Source organism: Serinus canaria, chromosome Z, assembly GCF_022539315.1.
Source record: "Serinus canaria isolate serCan28SL12 chromosome Z, serCan2020, whole genome shotgun sequence".
NCBI classification, from domain to species: domain Eukaryota; kingdom Metazoa; phylum Chordata; class Aves; order Passeriformes; family Fringillidae; genus Serinus; species Serinus canaria.
In genome coordinates, this window is record NC_066343.1 from 49,357,775 (window position 1) to 49,381,951 (window position 24,177).

The 24,177-nt window shown below is 40.9% G+C and overlaps 1 protein-coding gene across 7 annotated transcripts in view; it reads right to left on the minus strand.

Moving 5' to 3' along the window:
• The window catches only part of SMARCA2 (SWI/SNF related, matrix associated, actin dependent regulator of chromatin, subfamily a, member 2), a 201,783-nt gene that overhangs the window by 91,106 nt on the left and 86,500 nt on the right, over positions 1 to 24,177 (minus strand). For 2 of the 7 annotated variants that reach the window (XM_018918419.3, XM_018918417.3), the window contains exons 2-3: positions 11,480 to 11,740; positions 3,826 to 3,949 (exon numbers count right to left, since the gene is read on the minus strand). The exons of 1 other annotated variant lie outside the window; for it this stretch is intronic. In XM_018918419.3, coding sequence (XP_018773964.1) covers positions 3,826 to 3,949; positions 11,480 to 11,704 — 349 coding nt within the window. In that variant the 5' untranslated portion in view covers positions 11,705 to 11,740. Of the gene's footprint in view, positions 1 to 3,825; positions 3,950 to 11,479; positions 11,741 to 23,567; positions 23,738 to 23,990; positions 24,105 to 24,177 lie in introns of those variants that run through there. 4 more of the 7 variants (XM_018918415.3, XM_030237550.2, XM_030237552.2 and 1 more) reach the window with 4 other exon arrangements.

Here is a 24,177-nt window from a genome sequence, read left to right on the forward strand (position 1 = left end):
ACAAAACCTACCACAAATACTTGGGTAATCCTTGTTACAAAGGTTAAATATCTTCATTAAGTAAAATACAGCTATTTGAACGCATTTTAATTCAAATAGTTTGCAGGTAGCAAAATACACTGCTTTTTTTTTTTTTTTCCCTTTTAAAGGCTCCATCAATTACAAACTCTTTTACTGTCTGGGAATGTGCAGACTGATCAAGTATTCTTTTAACTCTCTCATCAGATAAATTAAAAATAGAGCTTAACACTCCCTAGGATAAAACAGACATACTCTTCTCAGAACTACAGACTGTTTTTTATTATACAGTTTATACTACTACACAGCAAACTATCTTGCTCCTAGACATGCATTGCTCTTGGCTACGCTAAAATCTATGCTAGAAAAATAAGTACATTCTTCTCAGATTCTGACCAGCCTTTGTAACCAACTCATTCATTATTCACTGCTAAACCTCTGCGTTATATACAATTTTTATCTGTACTGACTTCAAAATTTTTTCCAGATCACAAATACCCCGAACAGCATCGAACCAAAACAGACTTCTAAAAGACGAGAAAAAAACAATATTGGATGATCATCTCCTAGTTACAGTTACGTTTATAATCTGTCATTTAATTATCTTAATATATTTAATGCAGATTATATTGATCTTACTTAGTGATATCTTTGTCTTAAATCATAGTATCATACAGTAACAAGGCAAGGAATTTTTATTACTCTACCAGGCAGACAAATTTGTGTCTATCATCATGCTACTGGCTTTAACAATGGACAGAGAAGCCCCATACAGGGGCTGAGATCATTTTTCCTGACAACTGTACAAATACTGTATCAGACCTGTTCACATTTTAATGAAGGAATTTAGCTTATGATCTCCACAAAAAATTACAGACTAGTTTGACTAGTATATAAAAATAATATAATGGTATCATATTTACATAATATATAATAGTAAATTTGTCAGACTAAAGGCTGAATTTACGCAATTCAGATGGACTCGGACAAGCTCAAGAAGTGTGACAACGTGATCTTCACAAGGTTTAACAAGTCCAAGCGCAAATGTCTGCACAAGGGTCAAACCCCAGTATCAATACATAGAGGTGAATGGAGGGGTTGAGAGCAGTCCTGCTGAAAGGGGCTTGGGGATACATGTGGACAAGAAGCTTGACATGACCTGTTATTGTGTGGTCACAGCCCAGAAAGCCAGTTGTGTCCTGGGCCGCATCCAAAGCAGTGTGGGCAGCAGGGCCAGAGAGGGGATTCCGACCCTCTGCTCTGCTCTGGTGAGACCCTACCTGCAGTGCTGCATCAGCTCTGGGTCCCAGCACAGAAAGGACATGGAACTTTTTGGAGAGGATTCCACAGAGGAAGCCACAAGGTTGATCAGAGGGATTGACCAGCTCTCCTGTGAGGACAGGCTGAGAGTAGGGGTTGCTCCCCCTGAGGAAGGTAGGTCCATGAAGACCTTATTGTGGCCTTCCAATACTTGAAGGAGGCTTAAAAGAAAGCTGCAAAGAGACTTTTTAAAAGGACTGTAATTACAGGACAAGGGGGAATCATTTTAGACAATAAATTCAGACTAAATGTAACAAAGACTTTTTTTTTTTTTATGAAAGTAGTGAAACTCTGGAGAGATTGCTCAGAACAACTGTAGACACCCCATCCCTAGAAACACTGACAGTCACTGTCAATGGGGCACTGAAAAACTCTGAACAACAATGGGGCTCTGATCTAGTTGAACATGTCCCTGTTCACTGCAAAAGGTTTGGACAGAATGAATTTTAAAGGATCTCATCCAACCCAAACCATAATATGTTCAATAATATTTAATGACACATGGCCATTCTCTCTAAGCTTTTAAATTAATGGGGAAATTTAGGGAGATCCCTTTCTTGGGGTTTTGGACTTATTCATCTACTTTCCCTCATATGCCCTCCAAAAATATCAATTAGTGCATATTTATCTACTTCAACTTGAGGACTACAAACGATAAGCCATGAAAAAAACAGACTTAGAACTAATGAGGTATCATTTCTTCTTGACACTTACATTGTTAAAAATTGTACACAAACGTGTACAGTAAGCTTAATTACCAGACATCTATGAGGAAGTGAACATTATAGTAAGCCTCGGTTTCTACCAAACCCAACCAAAAGTTCTGTCAGGACTTCAAGAGTTACCAGGCATCCTTCCACTGATTCTCAGGGAAGTCATACTTTGCTTTTGCCGTGAGTTTGGGCATGGGCAAACTCTCTTTAACCACACTGCGTATCTCCGCAAAATTTGTAAAAACACAAGTGTGCTACTTTCTGTAATGTTGTGGGAAATCAGAAAAAAAAATATCTAATAGGCTGACAGGCCATCAAGGAACCTGGTTTTCTACCCTGGACCTCCACACTAATGGGCAAAAACCTACAAGTGTAATAGATGGGACTCTGCCCAGCAGGTATCAGAACAGCATCAAGTGCCATCACCACTTTTTTTTGTGAAAAAGACAGTTGTATAAGAACAAAAAAAATTGACATAGAGGCAAGGAAAGCTAAAACAGTCCTCTATAAGGTCAAAAAAAGTATCTGGAATATTAGAACATCTGGAGATTCTTCAACCACTTCTTTTAAAAGCCTGCTTCACATCATAACTGTACTACAGTAGAGTGTACCTTGCTTACATTGTAACAGTTGCTGGCATACAAAATAGAGAGTAGGAATCTGCAGCCTCTATCCTGACAAAGTTACTATTAATACAATCAATCATCTTTTCACAGTGCAAAATAACCTGGAAATCTGACCTGAGGCAGCACAGAAAAGGAGAAAACACCTCAGAAACTACTTGTATTTGAAGCACTTGCAACCTATGCTCCTGTATATATTTTCAGTACATAATGTAAGAATTGTCCCATCTTCATCTTTAGACCAAATGCTCTGTTCATTTCATCCCAAGCAAAAGTGTCCTCTAAATGCAAAGACAAGCAGAATTTGTCTCTCAGATGACCACGCTTTCATTTTGTTGAAATGAACAAAAAAGGAAGTTTTACCTGATGAAGAACTTGTCTCTGCAAAGTCAGTTGTATTTTACTTAATTGATACTGAAAGGTTTAATGGGAAAACACTACTTTCTAATTATCTGGGTCCCAGACTGGGATTCAGTTACAAGTTACATACTAAAGTTTCAGTTGCATACCACTGAAAAGCACAAAGAAGTTCAGGACCACTTCCTAACAGATCTGTACAGAGTATGTCACACCAAGAGCTCAATATATCATTTGGGATTCTTCAGAAGTTGTAAAATAATTAAGCATGCAACGTAGAAAACTTTGTCTGCTGTTGAACTTATTAATACTAGCAGGTGTTTCTAGTTAAATCTCCAAAATACCAAGCTGCTCATAGAATGCATGTCCTTTTATGTTCCACCCTACAGTTACAAAGAAGGCACATAGAGATGTGTTAAAAAGAGTTTCTATCTTCTGGTATAAAAAACATTGGAAAGCACTTTGATCAGCATTTGATGAGAGTAAATCATATTAAAATGTATTTACATTTACAGTAGCCACATAAGAAATAAGTTGGTGGTTTTTTTCTTTAGAGCTGCAAACTGAAATTTATGATAGACTTGCCCCAGCCACAGACTTGAACCTCAGCTTTTCTCCAATACATGCCTAATGGATACTTCAGAAAGCAAAGCGATTCAGCTATTTGTCTTGCCCTGTTCAGCTTTTCCAAACAAAGCTGAAGGGAAATAACTGGCAACTTGTGATATGGAACTACAGACGCTTCGTGGAACAAGAGGTACCAAAATCACAGAGTAAGCACAGTATGGATAAACCTTGGCTATGCTGGTCCATTGGACTCTGAGGTGGACCCATTCCAGGATGAGGAGGTCGCATACTCTTCATGGAGCCACAATGAACATCTTCAACCATTCCTTTTTCATGCAAGCCATCAATAGACTGTGAAAACAAAATAAATATTTAGAGAGAGATATTATATAAATCCACTATAAAAATATGAATTACTAACTCAAAATCTAAACAAATATATGAAGAGGAAAAACTTCTTTCATCAGTCATTCAAAATAAAAAAAAAAAACCCAAGGAACCTCTGTTCTGAAATCACACATTTAGGGAAGCATAGAACACTATTAGACTGCTTTTCCCTTTTTTGGGGATGTGTTTACTTTTTGCTTTTTTTTTTTCCTTATGAACTGTTTGGCAATGGCAGGGAGGCAAAGTGTCCAAATACAAAAAGATAACCTGTACTGGCTTCATATTACAAAGCAGTGTAACACACACTAACTTATGAAAGTAGAGCCTGTGGCTTAACTTGAGTTATTTTTAGCCCAAACTTTACCCTTTCAGCCACTGCTTTACTGGAATGTCCCAACATTGTTTATCTTCAAAAACAAGGGTAACATTGCAGGAAGTAACAAAAACAAGGATCGGCAGTCAAGGAAGCAAAAACAATACTTGTGCTCCCTACAGCTCCTGTTCTCTCATACACTCCTCTAAAACTAGAGTTCCCATGGTACTTCAAACACAGAACAGTTTCAAGTGCTCTCCTTAGAGAGTGTAGAAAAGATAGCCTGGAGTCTGAAAAACATGCTGAAGGCATTGTGGGCACTGAAAAAGGCTCCATATAAAGAAGAAGAGCTCTGAAAGTGGAAACAAGGGACAAGTAACACTGGAAGAAAGATGTCCCAAGAAACAATGAAGTTTTCCATGAAAACTTTCATTTTCCATGAAAGTAAAACTTAGATCATATTCCTAACTATGGAAAGGATTAAGCTAACTAATTTTTAACTTAGATCTCTGTAAGGCTTTGTATTAGGAAGGGACTGGCATCACTTACTTAGCCTCTCATTGCAGAAATACACAGCTCTGTCCCAGACTAAAACATGCATGCATGCACACTAAATGCTGCTCTTGCAAACCCTACAGTGAATGGAGACCTCGTGGTCTGTTTTATCTAAATGTACATCTCTTTATTGAGAATTCTTTTCAAAAAGAGACTGAAGATAACTTATTCCAGTAGAAAATTTAGGGAGTTAATTAAACAAGTGTGCAGGAAGCCACGTCAGCTCATAGAAAAGAAGTGTCACATTTCTTATTTTTGAGTAATTTGTTGCACATGACTAAATTTCAACAGAACTCAACAAAGGTCACCCTTTCTACAAAAGAAAAAATAACTCTAAATTTCCATTTTCATAAACCTTTCACATAAGATTTCTACTTTCAATTGCAATCATCAGATTTGACTGAAAACACCTTTAAACACACTGAATTTATTGTTGTTGTTCAGCATTTTTAAGAATTTCACTATCATATTTTCTTATCAGAAGTTTGGGTTAAAAGGAGGAAAGTTATAGAAAAGGAAAAATAAAATGTTTTTTTCATGTTTCACCAAATCATTTAATTATCATACAGTATAAAAATATTTGTGAAAAGAAATTGTATCAGAAAAATACATACTATTCAAGAAGCTATTTTTAAATACAAGAACCTGGAATACAGAGTAGAAATTTAGGCACAGATGACTGACACATTAAAAATAGTTCCACTCTGCGAACCAAGTAAATCCCAGTGCCCTTTTCTGAGGCATGAAGATCCCTCCCTCTCTCTTCACCCCTTCTTACAAAGACAGCCAGCAGAAGAGAACTCTTGCTTCACATTCTGTCTGCCTGAGCTGAGTATCACAGAAACCAAAACACCTATAAAGCTTCTTATTTTGTCATGCTATGTGCTGGCTGCCCTGGTATCTTTATGGCAACCAATAGGAGGAGACTTGCTGCTAACTTGATCTGATTTCCAGAACAGAAGACTCTAGCTGTACATTTGTGGCATACATAACTGCAGGGATGGGTTTCACTGCACTTATAGGTGGCAGCCATGAAACCTCTGAGAACACAAACAGCTCGGATGGGATTAAGAAGGCACATGCCACACATACGTCAGAAGTACCAGCATAAAGAACATGGGGAAAGGAGCTGTCAGTTTAAGAAGAGCCACATAGAAAAGCAAGTATGTGGCCTTTGACAGAGGGAATTTTTTTTAAAAATCAAACAGAGGAACAGAGAGGTAGTGACATGACTATACAAGAAAAATTTAATTCAAGGCATGCTTCTGTGGAGACCATTGATCAAAAGAACAGATTTTTGTAAAAAAAAAAATTATTAAAAAAACATAGACACAAAAACAAGCGTAACAAATTGAAATGCATCAAGTCTACGGAAGGGAGACTACACATATAACAAGAAAGGGGTTTGTATCTGTGTATCTAAATGCTATGTAATTTCTGTTAATTCTTCAGTCCTCTGTAAGTTATGAAAGCTATCTTCCACAAAAATGTTGTCGGGATAAGTAACCTATATTACCAGTAAAGCACAATGGGGTACTCTTTTTGTTTTAATCTTGTAATAGGACAGAACAGAAGGGAAACAGAAGTTGAGACATATTCAACTTCGAGTAGAAATTACAATTTTGATTGGTCCTCATAAGTAAGGAAATAAGTACTGAACAGGCCAAATAAACAATGCTTCTAGAAAAAGAATGAGGGATGAACTTCAGCTGTAGGCTACCATATGCCAATGGCCTTGGCAGACTTACATAATGTCTAATGCATAAGGAAAATATTGCCTACAGTGCTTTTACTCAGAATTTAGCAACTAAGGTCTTCGCACAGATGCATCACAGTTTGACCTATTTTCAGGTAAACTGTGACATCACAGTGTCTGGGTTTTTTTTGGTTTAATCTGCCTTCTTAAAAAAACTATCAAGCAAAAAAACCCTCCAGCCTTAAAATCAAAGAAGCATTAAAATTGAAGACTGAGTACTCAGACCAGTTTTCTTGTAGACCATACAGCTTTTAAAACAACAAAATTGCAGAAGGCGAACAGCAACAGGTTGTCATGTAACTGCCACGTAACTAGACAGCATAACTGAATGCATCCCTGATGGAAATCCAGTCTGACTGTAGTTTTTGTAGCAGGAATTAGTAGTTTTTGGCCACCAATTCCATTAATCTCTAAAAAATCACAAAATCACCATTTTACATTAAGTTTTCTGTTGATTTTTCAAAGCTGGCAATACTTCCTTTCTTTTCTACTAACGAAGACACGAACAACAACAACAAAAAAATTCAAGGAACATGCCTATTGATGTTGCATGCTGTTACTTCCAGGACCATGACAGAAATACTTTCTCAGAATGCCTAATGTGCTAATCTATTACCCAATAATATTTGAAACGGGAAACCATTTGCCTTCTGTTTTAATGGAACATCTGAGTGAAAAACTAACATATTTAGTAAAACTACCGTATTTATGAAGAATTTTTTCTCTCCCTCAAATTTTATCTCACTCACCAAAACCAGTAATATTCCCCATGACATCACTCAAATTATTCCACAGTCAGCAGTACATTTACAGTACATCCCATTACAAATTCACAAAAGAAGTGATTATGCATCAGGTTACAATTAAATGGAAGAAAAAATACACCAAGAGCTCATAGTACTTCATCCATCCCTCAAGTGAGCACCATTCCACTTAACAAGCTACAATGTTGTCATAACCAGAAGTTAAGCTGCTAAAATCATATAGTCCAGCTAGTGCATAAGAAGATAACAGAAGGCTGTATCATAGCATCATAGAACTGCTTGAGATGGAAGCAACCTCAAAGATCATCAAGTTCCAAACCCCTTGCAGTGGCAATCTCTAGACCAGCTTGCTCCAAGTCCCATCCAAACTCACCTTAAACACTTCTAGTGAAGGGACATCGACAGCTACTGCAGGCAACCTGTTCTATAATGCCTCACTACATTCACAAGAGAGAATTTCTTCCTAGTATCTATAGTTATACTATATTCTAGTTATACTAGAATTTCTTCCTAGTATAACTGTCTTTCAGTTGGAAACCATTCTTCCTTTTACCTGTCCTGGTAAAAAGTCTTTCTACATCTTTCTTGCAGGCTCCCTTCAGGTACTGGAAGGCTGCAATGAGGTCACTTCAAAGCCTTCTCTTCTCTAGGCTGAACAAATCCAGTTCTCTCAGCCTTTCTTAACAGGTGAGGTGCTCCATCCTTCTGTCAGCTTGGTGGCCTCCTCTGGACTCACTCCAGCACTTCCATATCATTCCTGTGCTGGGAACCCCAGAGCTGATGCAGCTCTGCAGGCGGGGTCTCAGCAGAGCAGAGCAGGGGGGGAGAATCCCCTTCCTGGCCCTGCTGCCCACGCTGCTTTGGATGCAGCCCATGTTTGGCTTTCTGGGCTGTGACTGCCCATGGCTGGGTCAGGTCTAGCCTCTCATGTACCAGCACCCCCAAGCCCCTCTCGGCAGGGCTCCTCTCCATCTTTCCCTCCTCAGCCAGGGCTGATACAAGGAATTGCCCCAACCCAGGTGCAGCACCTTGCAGCATCTTTTTAAAACACTTACTATTCCTATGGACCCACTTCTCAAGCTTGTCCAGGTCTCTCTAGATGGTATCCCATCCTTCAGACATTGTCTGCACCACTCAGGTTGGTATTATCTGCAAACCTGCTCAGTCCCCTTGCCTATGTCATTAATGAAGACATTAAGTAACACTGGTCCCTATACAGACCCCTGAGGGACACCACTTGGCACTGGTGTCTATCAAGACTGAGCCATTGACCACTACCCTTCAGGTGTGACTGTCCAACCACTTCCTTATCCATCTAACAGTCCACTCATCAAAACCATCTCTCTCCAGTCTAGAGAGGAATGTTGTGGCGGACTGTGTCAAAGGCTTTATCAATTCACACTAAAACCATGTAACCTCGCTCTGCCCCGGAGGAGCTTCTATGTCAATGCAGAAGAAAAGTAAGATTAGGGCAAGGAAGTAAGCAATGCTTTCTTTTAACATCTTTCAGCTTCCAAGTATTTCTTCCACAAGTTTCTCTGAAGCCGTTACAGTTTGTCCATTTAGCAGTAACCCAGACACACTCCTAAGTATTCCTTCTTAAACATAGCTGTGATGCATTCAAGATACACTTCAGTAAAATCTGGACATATATTTTGCTGGAAATTTGGTTGATAGCCCTTAAGAAACCAGCAAAAAATGAAGTTAATTTATTACTTCTATCAAAACTGCATTATGTAGACTAATAGTAAATTTTCCCATGGAAAGGTCTTCTGGTTCCTAAGTGAATATACAATCTTTAATTTTCATAACAACAGTTTTTAAGTAAACATACTTTAGGAATTATGATTTATTAATATAAATTTGTTTCAATCAGTGTTTTAGCTATTGCTTGATCTTTTGGATTTTTTAAAGCTTTCTGCATTATATTATCATTTGTAAGCTAGTCATACATCTAACACAGAATGAAGTTGTTTAACTTAAGCATGTGAATTTTAAAAGGACGTGCCAGTGCATACATGAGTATCCCACAAAGCAGCTGCAAAATTGGGACACTTCTGGTGCAATCTCCCATTTCTATTGCATTTCATTAAAAAATAGTGTTATGATATATCATGGCTTGAAAGTCAACATATTTTATACAGCACTAAGCAAAAAGAAAATGTTTATTTGGTAGTGCGGCAGGTGGCTGCCCAGTTTTTTAATTTCACTGAACAACACTCCAGTAAGGTTCGCAAAATAATCTAGAGGAGCCCTTAGATCCTTCCAACAGTTATCCCAATACACTATTTCTGGAGTTGCACAGAAAAACCTAAATCCTCATCTAGACTAAAAACTAAGTAAGATTTTATTTAATTTTTTATTTTTTTCATCTGTATCAGCTCAACAGATCCATTTTCTAGGTTAATCACACACATGTGAAGACAATGCTGGAACCTCTGAAGTAGAAACATAAAAGACAACAGCAAGCCTGTTGCTAGTAAAATAAAGACTTGTGAAATTACAGTCTTTGTTCCATTATCAGAATCAAGGTATAGAAAAGGTAGAGTAATTTACTGTAACTATACTGAATGATCATCTTTGAATTGGCTATCCAGACTCTCTGTGGCACATTTTTCAATGCTACCTCAATGGGAGAATTTCTGCTCTGGCTCACAGAACCTTGTGAGATGCTCTCTGAAGTCCCTGAAAGAATGTTGTGGGATGATATTTGTTGGCTTGTTTCTAACTATACAATAGGACTGACTGCCTGATATAACAGTATAACAGGATATATCAATTAAAAACATAAGGTGTGAAGTATTCAGCAGCTCTTTGTAAAATTCCTGGGGCCACCTTCTTCTTCTACAGGTACAAGAAAAATTGAAAGGAATGAAGGATGTTAAAACCCTGGCTATAAAGTCTGGAGACAGAGTTCTGAAAAGCTGGGCTGTAACTGACCCCACAAACAAAAAAATGCCAACTGCAAATGTCTTATCCGGCTAACAGCTATATGAGATATCTCAAGATCCAAATGCAAAGGTTATAGTTACTGCACATAGTGACCTCTCAGAGATTACAGCAGGTCAGTGAAAATGGAAAGCTGGATCACAACCTCCTTCACATCAGCTAGTCTTTGTCTTTTAAAGTATTTTTAGTTCTTCATGTAAAATATGGTAATGCCATGTCCCTACTGATTGGACATTATTTTAATGAATGAAACTGATTCATATGTGAGAGTCAAAATGAAGATGTAATTTCAAGAGGAAAATTAAAACATGTTTCTATTACTTTAAAAAAAATTTTAATGCAATTTTTTCTCTATGTGCATATAACAATTCCCAGTGGAATCAATAATAGCTGCCAAAATGTTTTCAATATCTAGGTTCTGTAAGCTGCTACTACATATTTCTGAGTAGAACATCAGTGCAATCAAAATTATTCTGGGTTCTAAATCTCTGGTAAACAACCAAACAAATATGACAATACATAAAGAAACCGTACTCACAAAGGAATTTCCACACAGGCAAGTATTTCATCAAAGGAAAAAACATTAATGATAGTCTAAGCACACAGAGTCTAAGCACACATAGTCTAATGTTAAGTATATAACAATAACCTCAGAAGTACAATTATTGACATGTTCTGCATGGTATTTCATCATGATGTTATATGTTTTATATTCCTTTGTAAGATGGAGTCCTTATAAAATTACTTGAAAGCCATGTTTTTAACCACATTTTCAATATGGAAGAGTAAACAAGCTATGTCCAAACAGACAAGAAGAAGAAACAGAAAAGAAGTGCTTAGAATGGTGTGCCTTGAAGTTTTAACACTTCCATTCATTTTTTCTCCCTAGTAATATCTGTCTACTGAAAAGTACAATTTACAAATGAACATTTCCAAACTACTAACTATACTGCAAAGCAGTCTAAGAACAAGGAAGCTGTGTTTAATCTGATACACGAATAATCTTTAGTAATAAAGAAAGAAGTAAGAGTGCAGCTGAAGTTCTGCAGGTGATGTATAATAGCAGTTAAGCAGGTCTAAATGTGGAGTTCTAGTAACTCTTTTCATCAGTGGAGAGAATTCTAGGGAAAAAAGGTTCACTTGTAATAAACTATTACCTTATGCATTTGATGCATGCCTTCCTGTGGATAATCTGTAGGCCCCATTGTTGGCATTGGATGTGGGACACTAGGTGGACCAGGACTTGGCCCCATCATGCTGTGAACGGAGCCAGGAGATGGCCCTGGTCCTGGGCTAGGTCCCAGAATCGGTCCAGGTGAAGGTCCTGGTCCAGGGGAAGGACCAGGATGAGGCATGGCGCCAGGGTCTGTAGGCGTGGACATCTATTTTCTGTCTCCTTTTCAATTAGCAGAATAGCTCTAATAACAAAAACAAAACAAAACAAAAACAAAACCACAATTTCTATGTGACATTAGGGGTATGGCAAAAAATTTAATAAAATCAGTTGTTACACACACACACATACACACACACACACACACACACACATAAATAAACATGCAAACTGTCACCAACAGAAAATGCTTAATGTTGCCCATTAGCTTGAGCACCCTTCTAAAAGCCCACTAGAAAGATAAAGATCCCGATTATTCCATCAATTAGACATTTGTATGGTACCCACAGAACAAAGCAGCTGGTATGCTATGAGAAACATCTACCAGAAAAACAGCTGAACCAACTTGCTATTACCAGATGTGCCATGTGGGCCAAGCACAGCACAATAGTCGCTAAAAGCAGGAAAGTGAGTAGGGCACCTCTGTAACCTATATGTTAAAAAATCTTTCCCTAAACAGCTGTGACTAGTCTGAAAATTGTAATTGCAAAATTCATGGTAATACACTGAAAACATTAAAAGGATTATTAAGACTATTTTCAGAACCTTTTTTTCACTTGCCCGAGAGCACTAAGACATACATGGAGCCACCAGCCTGCCCTGGAGCGGCTGAGTGGGCAGAGTCAATAGTGACAGCAACGGGTTAGGACACAGCCTCACTGCCCCCAGTCAGCCCTTGCCGAGGCAAACAGTTCCAGTGTGGAGCCATAGACTGCAGTGAGCAGGGCTGGAGCCAGGGGAACCACAGGGGAGCACTGACACCCACCTGGGACTGGCAGCTTGCCCTAGAGCAGCCGACCGGGCATGAGTGAAGTCAGCAAGGACGGCGGCTGCTCCAACTCTCTCAAAAGGGGTCCTAGTGAACGTGACAAGGGCACACTGGTTGTGCTCCCATATGGCCATTTGGAAGCAGCCAACAGAGGCAATGAACAGACCCAGTAGTTGGAGAAGAAGGGCATTCTCTTATTAGTGAATGCTACCTCAGGTATGGTTTTCTGACACACCACAGAGCTCATTCCCCCTGAACTCAATGCACCAGGCACATCAGAAGCCTTCAGCCAGCTAGACTATCCATTGGTAGATGAAGCTGTTCAGGACTCAGGCTGCCAGGAGTGCCTGATGGCTCTCCCTAAGGCTGGGACTGACCATCACTCCTGCCACAGAAGATGTGCTACTTCAAGTGCACTATCGCCAGATTAAGCAGCATGGGTGAAGTGAACAGCCTGTGCAGTACTTGTGAGAATGAGTGAGAGATTGACAGGTTAGTCTCAATGAGTCTCACAAGTCTCCACTGAAGAGAAGACGCAGGCGGACTCAGAACCCTACCAAGCAGGAAGGCAGAGGTCTCTTGAACACAAATACTGGAAGCTGGCCATTGGCCACACTAGCCAGAACACCCTTCTTCCTGCAAACCTGAAGACAACAAATAGGACTGGTACCATTTACAAGAAGTATGATGCCCTGGAATGGGCAGGACAGCCATCTGATGAGGTAGACAAAGGTCCTTCTGGGATGGGGGAACCATCTGGAGCAAGACAGCCTGCCACCCTCATCACGACTGCCCCTGTTATTTAAAAGGGAAGGGTAATTGGTACAGGTGACTCCCTTCCTAAGGGAAGTCCTCTGTGCAGACCAGACCTGCTATGCAGACCAGACCCAAGCCACAGGGTCTGGTCTGCATCTGGGAAGCCTGTTGCTTCCCAGAGCACGTCATTCCAAGATTGGATGTCATCAGCAGAATCTGCCTTTTTTTTTATTTTTTATCACGGCATGGTCCATACAACAGTTGGTGTACTGATAACTGAAGGGATGTACCTTTTGCAGAGTAGAAAAAGGGTTCTACCAGAAGAGCTAGCAGGGCTCATTGATAGAGCTTTGAAGTAGATTGGAAGGCAGGAAGGGATAAAACCAGGCTTCCCAGTGATAAGCAATGGGATGGCACACCAGAACTTGAAAAAGTGAGATCACTCTATCTGCTCCATGAGGCGTAGGCTACAAAGAACTACAAGTATGAGAAAGGAGCAAGGGCAAGCTTTGGTCCAGTGCCAGAAATATGACATCGCTGACATAAAACTCAGTGGGATGAGTCCTGCTGTAGCAGTGCGACATCCTAGTTTGTCTCAAGTATCTTTGTCCTTTACCAGATGTCAATCACCTTCTCCTTCCACACTGATGCATGCTGGGTGCTGTCTATCAATCCTGGCATTCCAGAGGGGCATCGGGTGATTGGCAGAGTTCAAAAGATGCCTTGCATCCCTGGGGGTCCATTGGCCCACACAGGTGGGTCCCTTGCACCTGAGACATGCCCACCCTGCACCTGGTTGGTGCATTCCTTACCCCTCCCCTTCCCCTCTCCCTGAGCTTAAAAGAGCCAACAACTTCCTGTGACTGGTGAGTCATGCTGGATGCTTACAGGCTCTTCAGGAGGGATAGGCAGGGCAAGTAAAGTAGGAGTATAGCGTCGTTTATAACAGAGGGACAAGAATGTTTGGAGGTTACAACTGGCAACAGCAGGACTGAGACCCTCTGGGTTAAGATTAAGGTATAAACAAATAATGAGCATGTCATCATGGGAGGCTGCTATAGATCATAAAGGCACAACAATGAGATCAATTTGTCAGAAAACCAATGGAAACCCTCAAACTTCTCCTTATGACATAATTCAACTGGCCAGATGTTAATTAGACCACACAGCTGGTACAATCAAGTCCAGGAGATTCTTAAAACTCCTGGATGCTACTTCATGGTTCAAGTGCTACAATAGCTGGCTAGGAAAGATGCTCTCCTTGATTTCATACTTGTTAACAGGGAGTGACATGGTGATTGGTGCCATTCCAGGCCTCACTGCTCACAAAGTAATCAAGCTCAAAATCTGTTGAAAGAAAGAAAAGCACCAGCAAAACCTCAGCTCTGGATGTGAGGAGAGCAGACTTCAGGCTGCTCAGGCAATTAGTGAGTAAGGTACCCTGGGAAAATGCTTCTGCAGGTGCTGGGGTCTGTCACTGCTGGTCACATTTTAAGCACCATCTTCTAAGGGCATAGGAAGAGGCAATTCCCAAATGCCAGAAGTCAAGCAGGGGAGGCAGAAAATGCCTTGTCTGAGCAGGAATCTTCTTTGGGAGGTAGAGGCAAAAAAAGAAGGTGTAGGCTCAGCAGAAGCAAGGTCAGGTGATGTGGGAGAATTACAGAAATTCTGCTGCTCCCCACTGCAGGGAGAAAATCTGCCATGCTGAAGCTCAACTGGAGATGAAGCTGGCCACAACTGAGGGGGGCAGTAAAACCCATCTGGGTTTTAAACACGTTAATAGAAAAAGACAATGGAGAAATGACACTGTCCTCTTACAGGACGAGAACAGTCACCTCACAAACAAGAACATGGACGAAATGTTTTATGCTTCCTTTACCTCTGTCCTCAATGCCAATGATGGATTAAGGGGTCTCATGGCCCTGAGTTGGAGGACAGTGGCTGCGAGAATGATCAACTCCCAGTTCCTTGTAAATCGATAGGGACCAATGGAATTCATCTGAGAATACTCAAAAGAGCTGGCTGATGTCATCACGAGACCTCTTGAAGATTTTCTAATGGACTTGGGAATCCAGATAGGTCCCATTGGCTGGAAGCTGGCTGATGTCCCAGTTTTCCAGAAGAGCAAGAAGGATGAGCCTGGAAACTCCAGATCTGGCAGTCTCACTTCAGTGACTGGCAGAATTATGGAGAATACTATTCTACGAAGTATTGAAAAACACCTGAAGGACAATGGACAAGGACATCAGTCACAGCCAACATAGGTTCATGATGGGAAAGTTCTGCTTGTCAGAATTAACCTTATTTTATGACAGAGTAACTCCCTTACTTGATCAAGGGAAGACGGTTAAGGCAATCCTTTCAGATTTCAGTGAAGGTTTCAATACTGCCTCTCACAGGATCCTTCTGGACAAAATGTCCAGCATACATCTGGGTAAGCACAGCTGGTTGATGGGCTGCACAAAGGGTTGCGGTGAATGGGTGCCATCAGGCTGGTGACCTGTCTAATGGAGTTCCACAGGGCTCCTCCTTAGGCCCTGTGCTCTTAAACACAGTATCACAGAATGGTTTGGGTTGGAAAGGTCTTTTAAGACCATCTAGTTTCAACCTCCCTGCCACGCGCAGGTACCCATTCCACTGGATCAGGTTGTTTAGAGTCCAGTTCAACCTGGCCTTGAACACTTGCAAAGATAGAGCTCTTCAACTTCTCTGGTCAATCTGTGCCAGTGCTTCACTACCCCCACCGTAAAGAATTTCTTCCTAACAGCTAATCTAAACATACCTTCTTTAAGTTTAAAACCACTGCTCCTTGTCCCACCACTGTGTGCCCATACGAAAAGTCCCTCTCTCTCATTTTTATAAGGCCCCTTCAGGCAGTCAAAAGCTACAATGGAGTCTCCCTGAAACATCCTCTTATCCATGCTGAAAACCCCTACTCTCTCTGCCTTCCTTCACAGAAGATGTGCTCCATCTAAGCTTCTTCAAGGCCATCTTCTGGACCCACTCTAACAAGCCCATGTCCTTCTTATACTGGGGACCTCACACCTGGACACAGCACTCCAGGTAGGGTCTCATGAGGGAAAAGTAGAGGGGGAGAACCACCTCACTCACTCCGTGAGCCACATTTTTTTTCGATGCAACACAGGATGCAGTTAGCTGTCTGGGCTGCAATTGCACATTGTTAGCTTACCTTCTCAAAAGAATTGGAAGAAGGAATTGAAGGGATACTAAATTTGCAGATGATACAAAAGTGGGAGGAGCTGTTGACTCCCTCAGAGACAAAGAGACCCTAAAGAGAAACTTAGAAAAATAGGAAGACTTGGCCATCACCAAAGGTATGAAGTTTAACAAAGCCAAATGCCAAATCCTGTGCCTGGGATGGGCAACCCTGGATGTACAGACTGGAGAATGAGACGCTGGAAAGCAGAACCACAGAAAGGGACCTGGAGCTCCTGGTCAGCGGAAGGCTGAATGAGTCAGCAGTGCCCTGGCAGCCAGGAGGGCCACCCATGTCCTGGGGGACACCAGGCACAGCATGGCTGGCCAGGCAAGGGAGGGGATTGTCCTGCTCTGCTCTGAGCTGGGGTGGCCTCACCTCAAATGCTGGGGGCAGTTCTGGGTGCCACAGTAAAAGAGATATAAAGCTACAGAAGGGCATCCAAAGGAGCACCACAAAGATGGTGGAAGGCCCAAACCACAAGTAACAAGGAACAGCTGAGATAATTTGGCTTGCTCAGCTTGGAGAAGACAAGACTAAGGGAAGACCTCACTGCAGTCTACAACTTCCTTATGAGGTAAAGAGGAGGGACAGACACTGTCCCTGTGTCTCTTCTATGTGGCGACCAACGACCGGACCCAAAGGAATGATCTGAAGCTCTGTCACAAGAGTTTTAGGTTGGATATTAGGAAAAGACTCTTCACCCAGAAGTTTTTTTGGGCACTGGAATGGGCTCCTCAGGGTAGTGGTCATGCCACCAAGCCTGACAGAGGTCTCTGGCACCTGGTGTGGTTCTTGTGGTGTCCTGTTGAGTGGCAGGAGTTGGACTCAATGATCCTTTTGGGTGACTTCCAGCTCAGGATATTCTGTGATTCTATGACCTGATACCTTGGGATCCTGTTTCCTTGCAAGGTAAAACACAGAGATGCCTATGAAGCTTCTCAGTTCAAAACTCTACAGTCACTAATTAGTCCTTTACAACCCCACAACATGACCGAAATGGAATCAGCCTATCAAATATTCACAACTGCAAACACCATAGCTTCCTCTAAGAGGCCTATGTTTTAAATGAACAACAACACACATTTTCCACACAACAAATAGTTTCTACATGTTTCAATCATGATATTAAAAATGTAAGACTGACACTGTCACAGCTGAGTAATGCACTATGTGCATTATAAATAAAATTCAATCCATTTAACAAAGCTAGCACCACCACTACAATCCAGAAGAAGGTATACAGAACCATAATACAATCAGTAATAAAAGTTCTATCAGTATACAGTATTCCAAAATACCTTATTTCACAAAAGACATCTAGCCATACCCATGCATTAAAATCTTTCTCTCTATTCACCTATTCATCCTATTTCAAATTCAACTTGCAATTCTCATAAAAATTAGCTCCAGCCTCAAGTCCATTTGTTAGACTGCCATTACAAATACATTAAACATATCCTGCATGCAAATTTAAAACATTTAGAATTCTTTCTGATAGGATAGCAAGTGTCCAAACCATGAAAAACAGTAACTACCAGAGGTGAACGCCTGCATCACTTACACCAGACCAAGCCCCTTCATCACCTTTCTCAGAGAGAAGATACATCTCACACAACTGGGAACTGTCTTAAACGGATTTGTATTCAGACATTTTATACATCTGAGAAAAAGAAAAAAAGAAGTAATTTATAAAATCTATGCTGGAGAATATAAAGTGTTGGAAAACACTTCTTAAATGCAAGTAATAAATTCTATCCAAAGACAGTAATGGAAATAAAGAGACAAAGCAATTTTCTCTGGTAACAGTAGTCCACAAAATTAAAAAAAAAATACCACTGATCTAAACCAGAACAAAGTATGGCCCTCCCAACTAAGTATTTGTTCCTGCTAAAAACTTTTTAGTTTAACATGTTTCAAAAATAGCTTCATTTGTATTTATTAAGTCTGATATTGTACCAAAAAAAATTCCACAGAAATTAGAGACCCTGCTCTCATCAAAACTCAGTAAAAGCTAGATTTCTAAGTCATTTAGGCCTTTATGAAAGCCTCAGTAAAAGTCAAAGCAAAAATCTACAAAAAAACAAGAGGTCCAAAAGTGGCCAAGTTCCATGCAGATAGTATTGGTGTTATTTTGGTTAAATTCTGGTGCCTACAATGAAAAAAAGCAGTATGAAGCCAACTGCCTGCCAAAAGCCAGTGTTGACCTATTTCTTTGGACTGCTTTTTAATGAGTAGTGCCTGTTTAGAATTAAAAAGCAAGGGGGAAGAAGAAGCAAAAAAAAAGTAAATGTTTCCAACAAATTACAGGACTGTTGTGAAAGGAAAAAAAAATAAAAATACCATCTTATTGTTATAAATTATGAGGTTCCTGGTCCTGATTCTTGAACACATTACATGTTGTTCAATTGTTTTTCAAGCGTCCAATCTTAAAATTTCCTATAAACGCTCACTGGAGTAGTATTATTCACAACTTCAAATAGGATGGTTTTTTTTTTTCCTGAACCATAATCCTTTACCAGCTCTTAGATCTATTTACATCAACACGACCAATTTTCTTTTGTGAACAGCCCCAGATGAACTACTGGCAATCAAATTACTTGTGGTGGTTCTTCCTGTGGTCTCAGAGAATTTCTCCACCTCTGCTGGACACAACCAGAGCTAAGACAGGGAAATAAAAAAGGCATCTATGATATGTCAGAATAACTTTAGCCAGATCCAAACACAAACAGCAACAAAACCAAGAGCCAAAGATTAAAGGAGATTTAGGATCTCTGCTCAACTATTTCAAGATCAAACAGTTTAGGACAGTGAATACCTGCACTGTGAACAATTTGAAATAACAGTCTCTAAGTGTAAATCTTTCTCCATTATCATTTTATATACACTTAGAAAGTTTTGTAGATATAACTAATTCACTGTACAATACGGTCTTCATCAGTTCAATGTTTCTATTACACACATTTTGGTATAAACCTGCTACAAACCCACAGGTAACAAAGGCAGGGATTTTTTTCACATGAGGAAGTATTAGCAGATCCCAAACGAAAACACAGCAGGTAAAAAACCATTTGCATTACTCTGGAATTCAAGACCAGCTGTACACCAAAAAAGATCCAGGGATTACGGACTGCTTTGACAGGGCACACACCAAGTCTAAGAACAGATGGAGCAGGAAGTATTTATAATTCTTCTAGCTAGTTCCCTTCACCATCCAATATAACTTCTGCCTTTCCTCTCAACCTAAATTGAACCTCAGCCAGGAAGTTTTGGCCACATCTCCTGCCTTGGATATGCAGTGGAAAGTAATGAAACTATACCACTTAGAGCTTATGAAATATGGACCCACAGAACAGCCACACAGACATTGCAAAGTGTAACTTTGTCTTCACAAGAGAAATAGTTACAATCTACCTCTCCCTTCACATTTTCACTGCAGTCATGATTCACAGCTGGCTTTGAAAAGATAAACTGTAAACTTGTGATACACTATAGGCTACAGGAGTTATCTTTATTATACTACCATAGAAAACATGGAATTATACTGTCAGTGATCTGTATTACTTGCATAATCTGCTAACTATAATCAAATTAATATGCTCAAAGTAGAAGAGCTGATTAGTAATGATAGTTCATCATCACTAAATAACTTATCACACTTAGAAGCAAATCAGTGTTTTGAATTGTACAACTTCACAGGACACTGTGCACCTTCTATCTTGATTTAATTACTGCATTTCATTAAATGACAATTCAATCAATAAACAGGTTTACACAAAACAACAAAAAGTCAAGAGAGAAGACTCAAATCTTTTACTAACGTATACCAGAGTTATTAGTTCACGTAAGAGAAGTTAGATTAGAAGATTAGTTCACACTAACAGCTGAGATCCCGCCTTTGCATGCTCATGTATGCCATGTCAGTGCAACTTGAAAACCTTCGGCAAGGGAATCTGTAGTTTATAATACTAAACACAGAACCAGAAATGCTGAACCTTAATTACTTATCCAGACACCTAGGCCAGAAGAAAAAAAACCTCTGCAACATTCCTTTAGCTGCATGTCTAGCTCTCTGCCAGAAACTGCAGAGAACATCTCCAGAGAGCTCTCAAAACAGGTGGAATGCTTACACCAGAAACTTCCGTAGTTTAAGAGATAGTTTACTTTAGAATCATAGTCAGTACTCCTCACCTTGAAATATTCTTGTAGAAATTCTTACTCCTACTGCATAGATATTTCAGCTTTACACAAAGTTCAACTTTTCTCAGCTGCTCTAGCTTGTAGCCTTCAAGCCTAGGCTTGTAGCCTAGGAAAAACTAACATCAGCAGCAAAAAATGACTTGTTAACAGCTGGGAGCTGAAAGTACTCCAGACTGTCAAAAGTCATAATCACAAATCGGAGTGCACACAAGTTAGGCTAAGCTACGCTGCCAGACTTAACTGTGAAGACACTACAGGATAGACATATGATCCTTTCTGATCGCTTTGCTGCAGAAGACAGTAGCCTTCAGGAAAAGAAGAGAGAAGATAGTTACAGTCAAAAGTTTAATTGCCATCAGACAAGGTCCAAGACCAATCCCACATTTGCTACATATGTAGATTCCACTGTATATTTCAGGCACGGAAAACTGACACAGGACACTACTGAATGGTCATGGATTAAGTTTTCATACCATGAGCTTTACTACAGGTATTAACCATAGTTATTGAACATAGTCTCATTTGTTTCTAAATAAAAAGCCATAAGAGATGCAGGCAAAAGCAAAAGAATGCACAGTATTACTGACAGGCCTTGGCTTTACTTAAGCAGGGAAGAAGGAGGAAGGGAGAAAATTGTTTTAAATACAAGTTACTTGTATTTAAAGCACATATTTTCTGTAAAAACAAACTTGTCATTTTAACAGTTTCTCCACTGTCCTGCCTCTAAATGATCCGCCTAGGTGGTCAAACTTTGAAGTGATAAATAGGAAATATTCTCTGCCAACTGGAGACAAACAGGAAAATGTTAACACCTAATAAGTAATTACTTTATACAGGTGTCACAAACAAAGAAAACAATTTTCAGTGTTAGTCTTCTCATTCTACTGTATTTACAAACTATCAAAGCCGTGTTTACTTCCTTCCCTTATTGATCCTTACATATTTTATCTTGGAAATAAGACATGAGCTTTTCTCTAATGCCAATTTTACGACAAATGATCTTTATGCCATAATGTTGTGTTTACTATTCCAGTAGAGAATCAAAAAAAAAAACCTAAGCTAATCTGATAAAGTCCAAAAGTGATGGAGGTCCAGGAAACACCTATTACACACAAAGAATTCAGAAGCAGAAAGCACACAGAACTGTAATAGACATTTTGATGAGTAATTTGCAAAAATACTCTAAATCATACAAAGAATGAGGAGTTTCCTTCTGAAAAGGATCACTTGTAGTTCACAGCAATATTACTCATCAGAACGACAAAAAAAAACAGAGGTAAAATGTAGACATTTTTTAAGTTGCCACTGTGCACATTCTGACTTTAACTTCAAAATTGCAAGAAAAACTAAAAAATTTATATATGCAGATAGTAATTTCAAACACACCTTTGTCACGAATATATGTAATCCAGGTATGCAAGCTGAAGGACTTTTTCTCCTTCGATTTTCAAGCCTCAGGTGTTGGTGAAAGCACATTTCAAACTTGACAAGAAGCGTTCCTAAACTACTTCAGAAATGAACAAAAGATCTAAGACTGCTTTGAACACAGTCTTTTGGCACATGTTCCATGCAACACCACAGAAATACCAGTCTTAAAGCTGAGAAATAACTCATATGAGAAATAATGTTTTTAATGAAGACTTACTCTCACCTCTGGCAAGTCCACATATGCTGTATGATCAACTCTAAATTTTAAAAGCTCACTATCCAAACAGTCTTTTTGCTTTCTATTACTGATTTTTATATATAGACATAAAAACCTGCCTTGAGGCAAGCCTATCCTTCTGAAACACTACTTTTTTTCCATAGAATAACAAAAGGACAAAAGAAACAAAGTCAGAGATAGTAATAGGGCAATTAGGTTCCCAAAGAGAAAGTGTGCCCGTATTTGCACAACAATAGTAACTTGCACAGAGAAGACTGCCCCACCCCGAACAAGTAACTGGTACACTACCAAAGGAATTAACTTCTGATACTGTGTTTATCGTTTGGGTCTTCAGCTGAAATCACTGAACACTTCAGAAAGTTAGAGCAAAACAGGAGAGAATGCAAACGGAACAATGCCGTGTCACAGACCCCAGATCAATTCTTCAACGAAAGCATGCTGAACACTTACAGCGGAAAAAAACCCGACTAAACAGAAAAACGAAAAACCAACAACTTTTTATCTTCAATTCTTCAGATGGCTATTGACTTGCATATTCATATTAACATAAATATTCATAAAAATACATCCTAAAAGAACTGCGTTAGCCTAACATTCGGTAAATCCGAATATCAAACATATAAATCAGATATCAAGGAAAAACAAATTCGGTACCATGTACATAATCTGAAGACACTTTTATACTCCCTTTACTTGACCATAACGCACGCTCAGGGAAAAAAACAAAACAAGAAACGACCCAAGTCAATCGTTAAACTGTAACTTCAGATCGAGTCCAGAAGAGCCGTAACTTTTCCAGCCGTGCGCAGTTTGTAGTTCCACCATTATAAATTTAAGAGGGGAGGAGACAACGTAAGAAACTCCATTTCTGCACCGTGAACACAAGGAAGAGCCGCGGCGGAGGACCCGGGATCTCCGGGGAGCGGCGGGGCAAGGCGGCCGCTCCCTCCCTGCGCGGCAGCACCGCCGCTCTGCCCTCGGGCGCTCGGGCCCTGCAGGACGGGCGGCGCGCAGGCCGCGGCGCCGGGCCGCCCGCCGCCTCCCCCGCGAAGGCGCTGGGGCGGGCGCGCACAACCGGCAGGGCCCTGTTTTCCCCCTTCCAGCCTTTTTGGAAAGTTTTCTCCCCGGCCGACAGGCTGTAAAACGTCCCTGCCTGGAAATGCGGCCCCGCTGCTGCCTGCCCCCGCCCCACCATGAAGCAGCGGGTGCGCTGCTGACGGCGCTGCCCGCGCACGGCCCCGTACCTCAGCCGCAGGCAGGCGGGCGGGCGGCCGGGCGAGCAGCCGGGTCATGCCTCAGGGCTGGGCTGGGCCCGTCTCCCCGCCTCTCTTTTCCTCCGCCACCATGTCACGCCGACCAAACATGTCTGTGCGCCTGTGTGTGGCGGCGGTGACTTCCTGATCCGCCGCCGCTTGCACAGGCGGAGGGACGAGAAAGGCCACCCACCCTCCTATCCTCCCCCCCGCCGCCGCCGCCGCCGCCGCTGCCTCCCGCCTCTGCCCCGCAGCGGCCCAGGGACGGGCTCCGCTGCCCTCCGGCCCCGCCCGGCAGCTGGCTGCAGCAGCGCTCTGCAGCCCACCCCCGCCTCTGGCTGGGCACAGAACTTTTCCAGGTGCCAAACACCGCCGTCCCCTCTCCCGGCATAGGGGAAGGCGAGCCGCAGCTACCTGAGCATCTGCGCGCGTTTGCATCCTCGCTCCCGCCCGGCTGGGTTAAAAAAAAATAAATTTCCGCGCACACCGGAAATAAAACGCTTTTTTGCTTGGCAGGCGATTCCAAAATTGTAAGCGCATGTTTTGTGCTACCCTCCTTGGAGGTGGGGAGGAGGAGGGGGGCGAATTTCTGCAGGGAAAA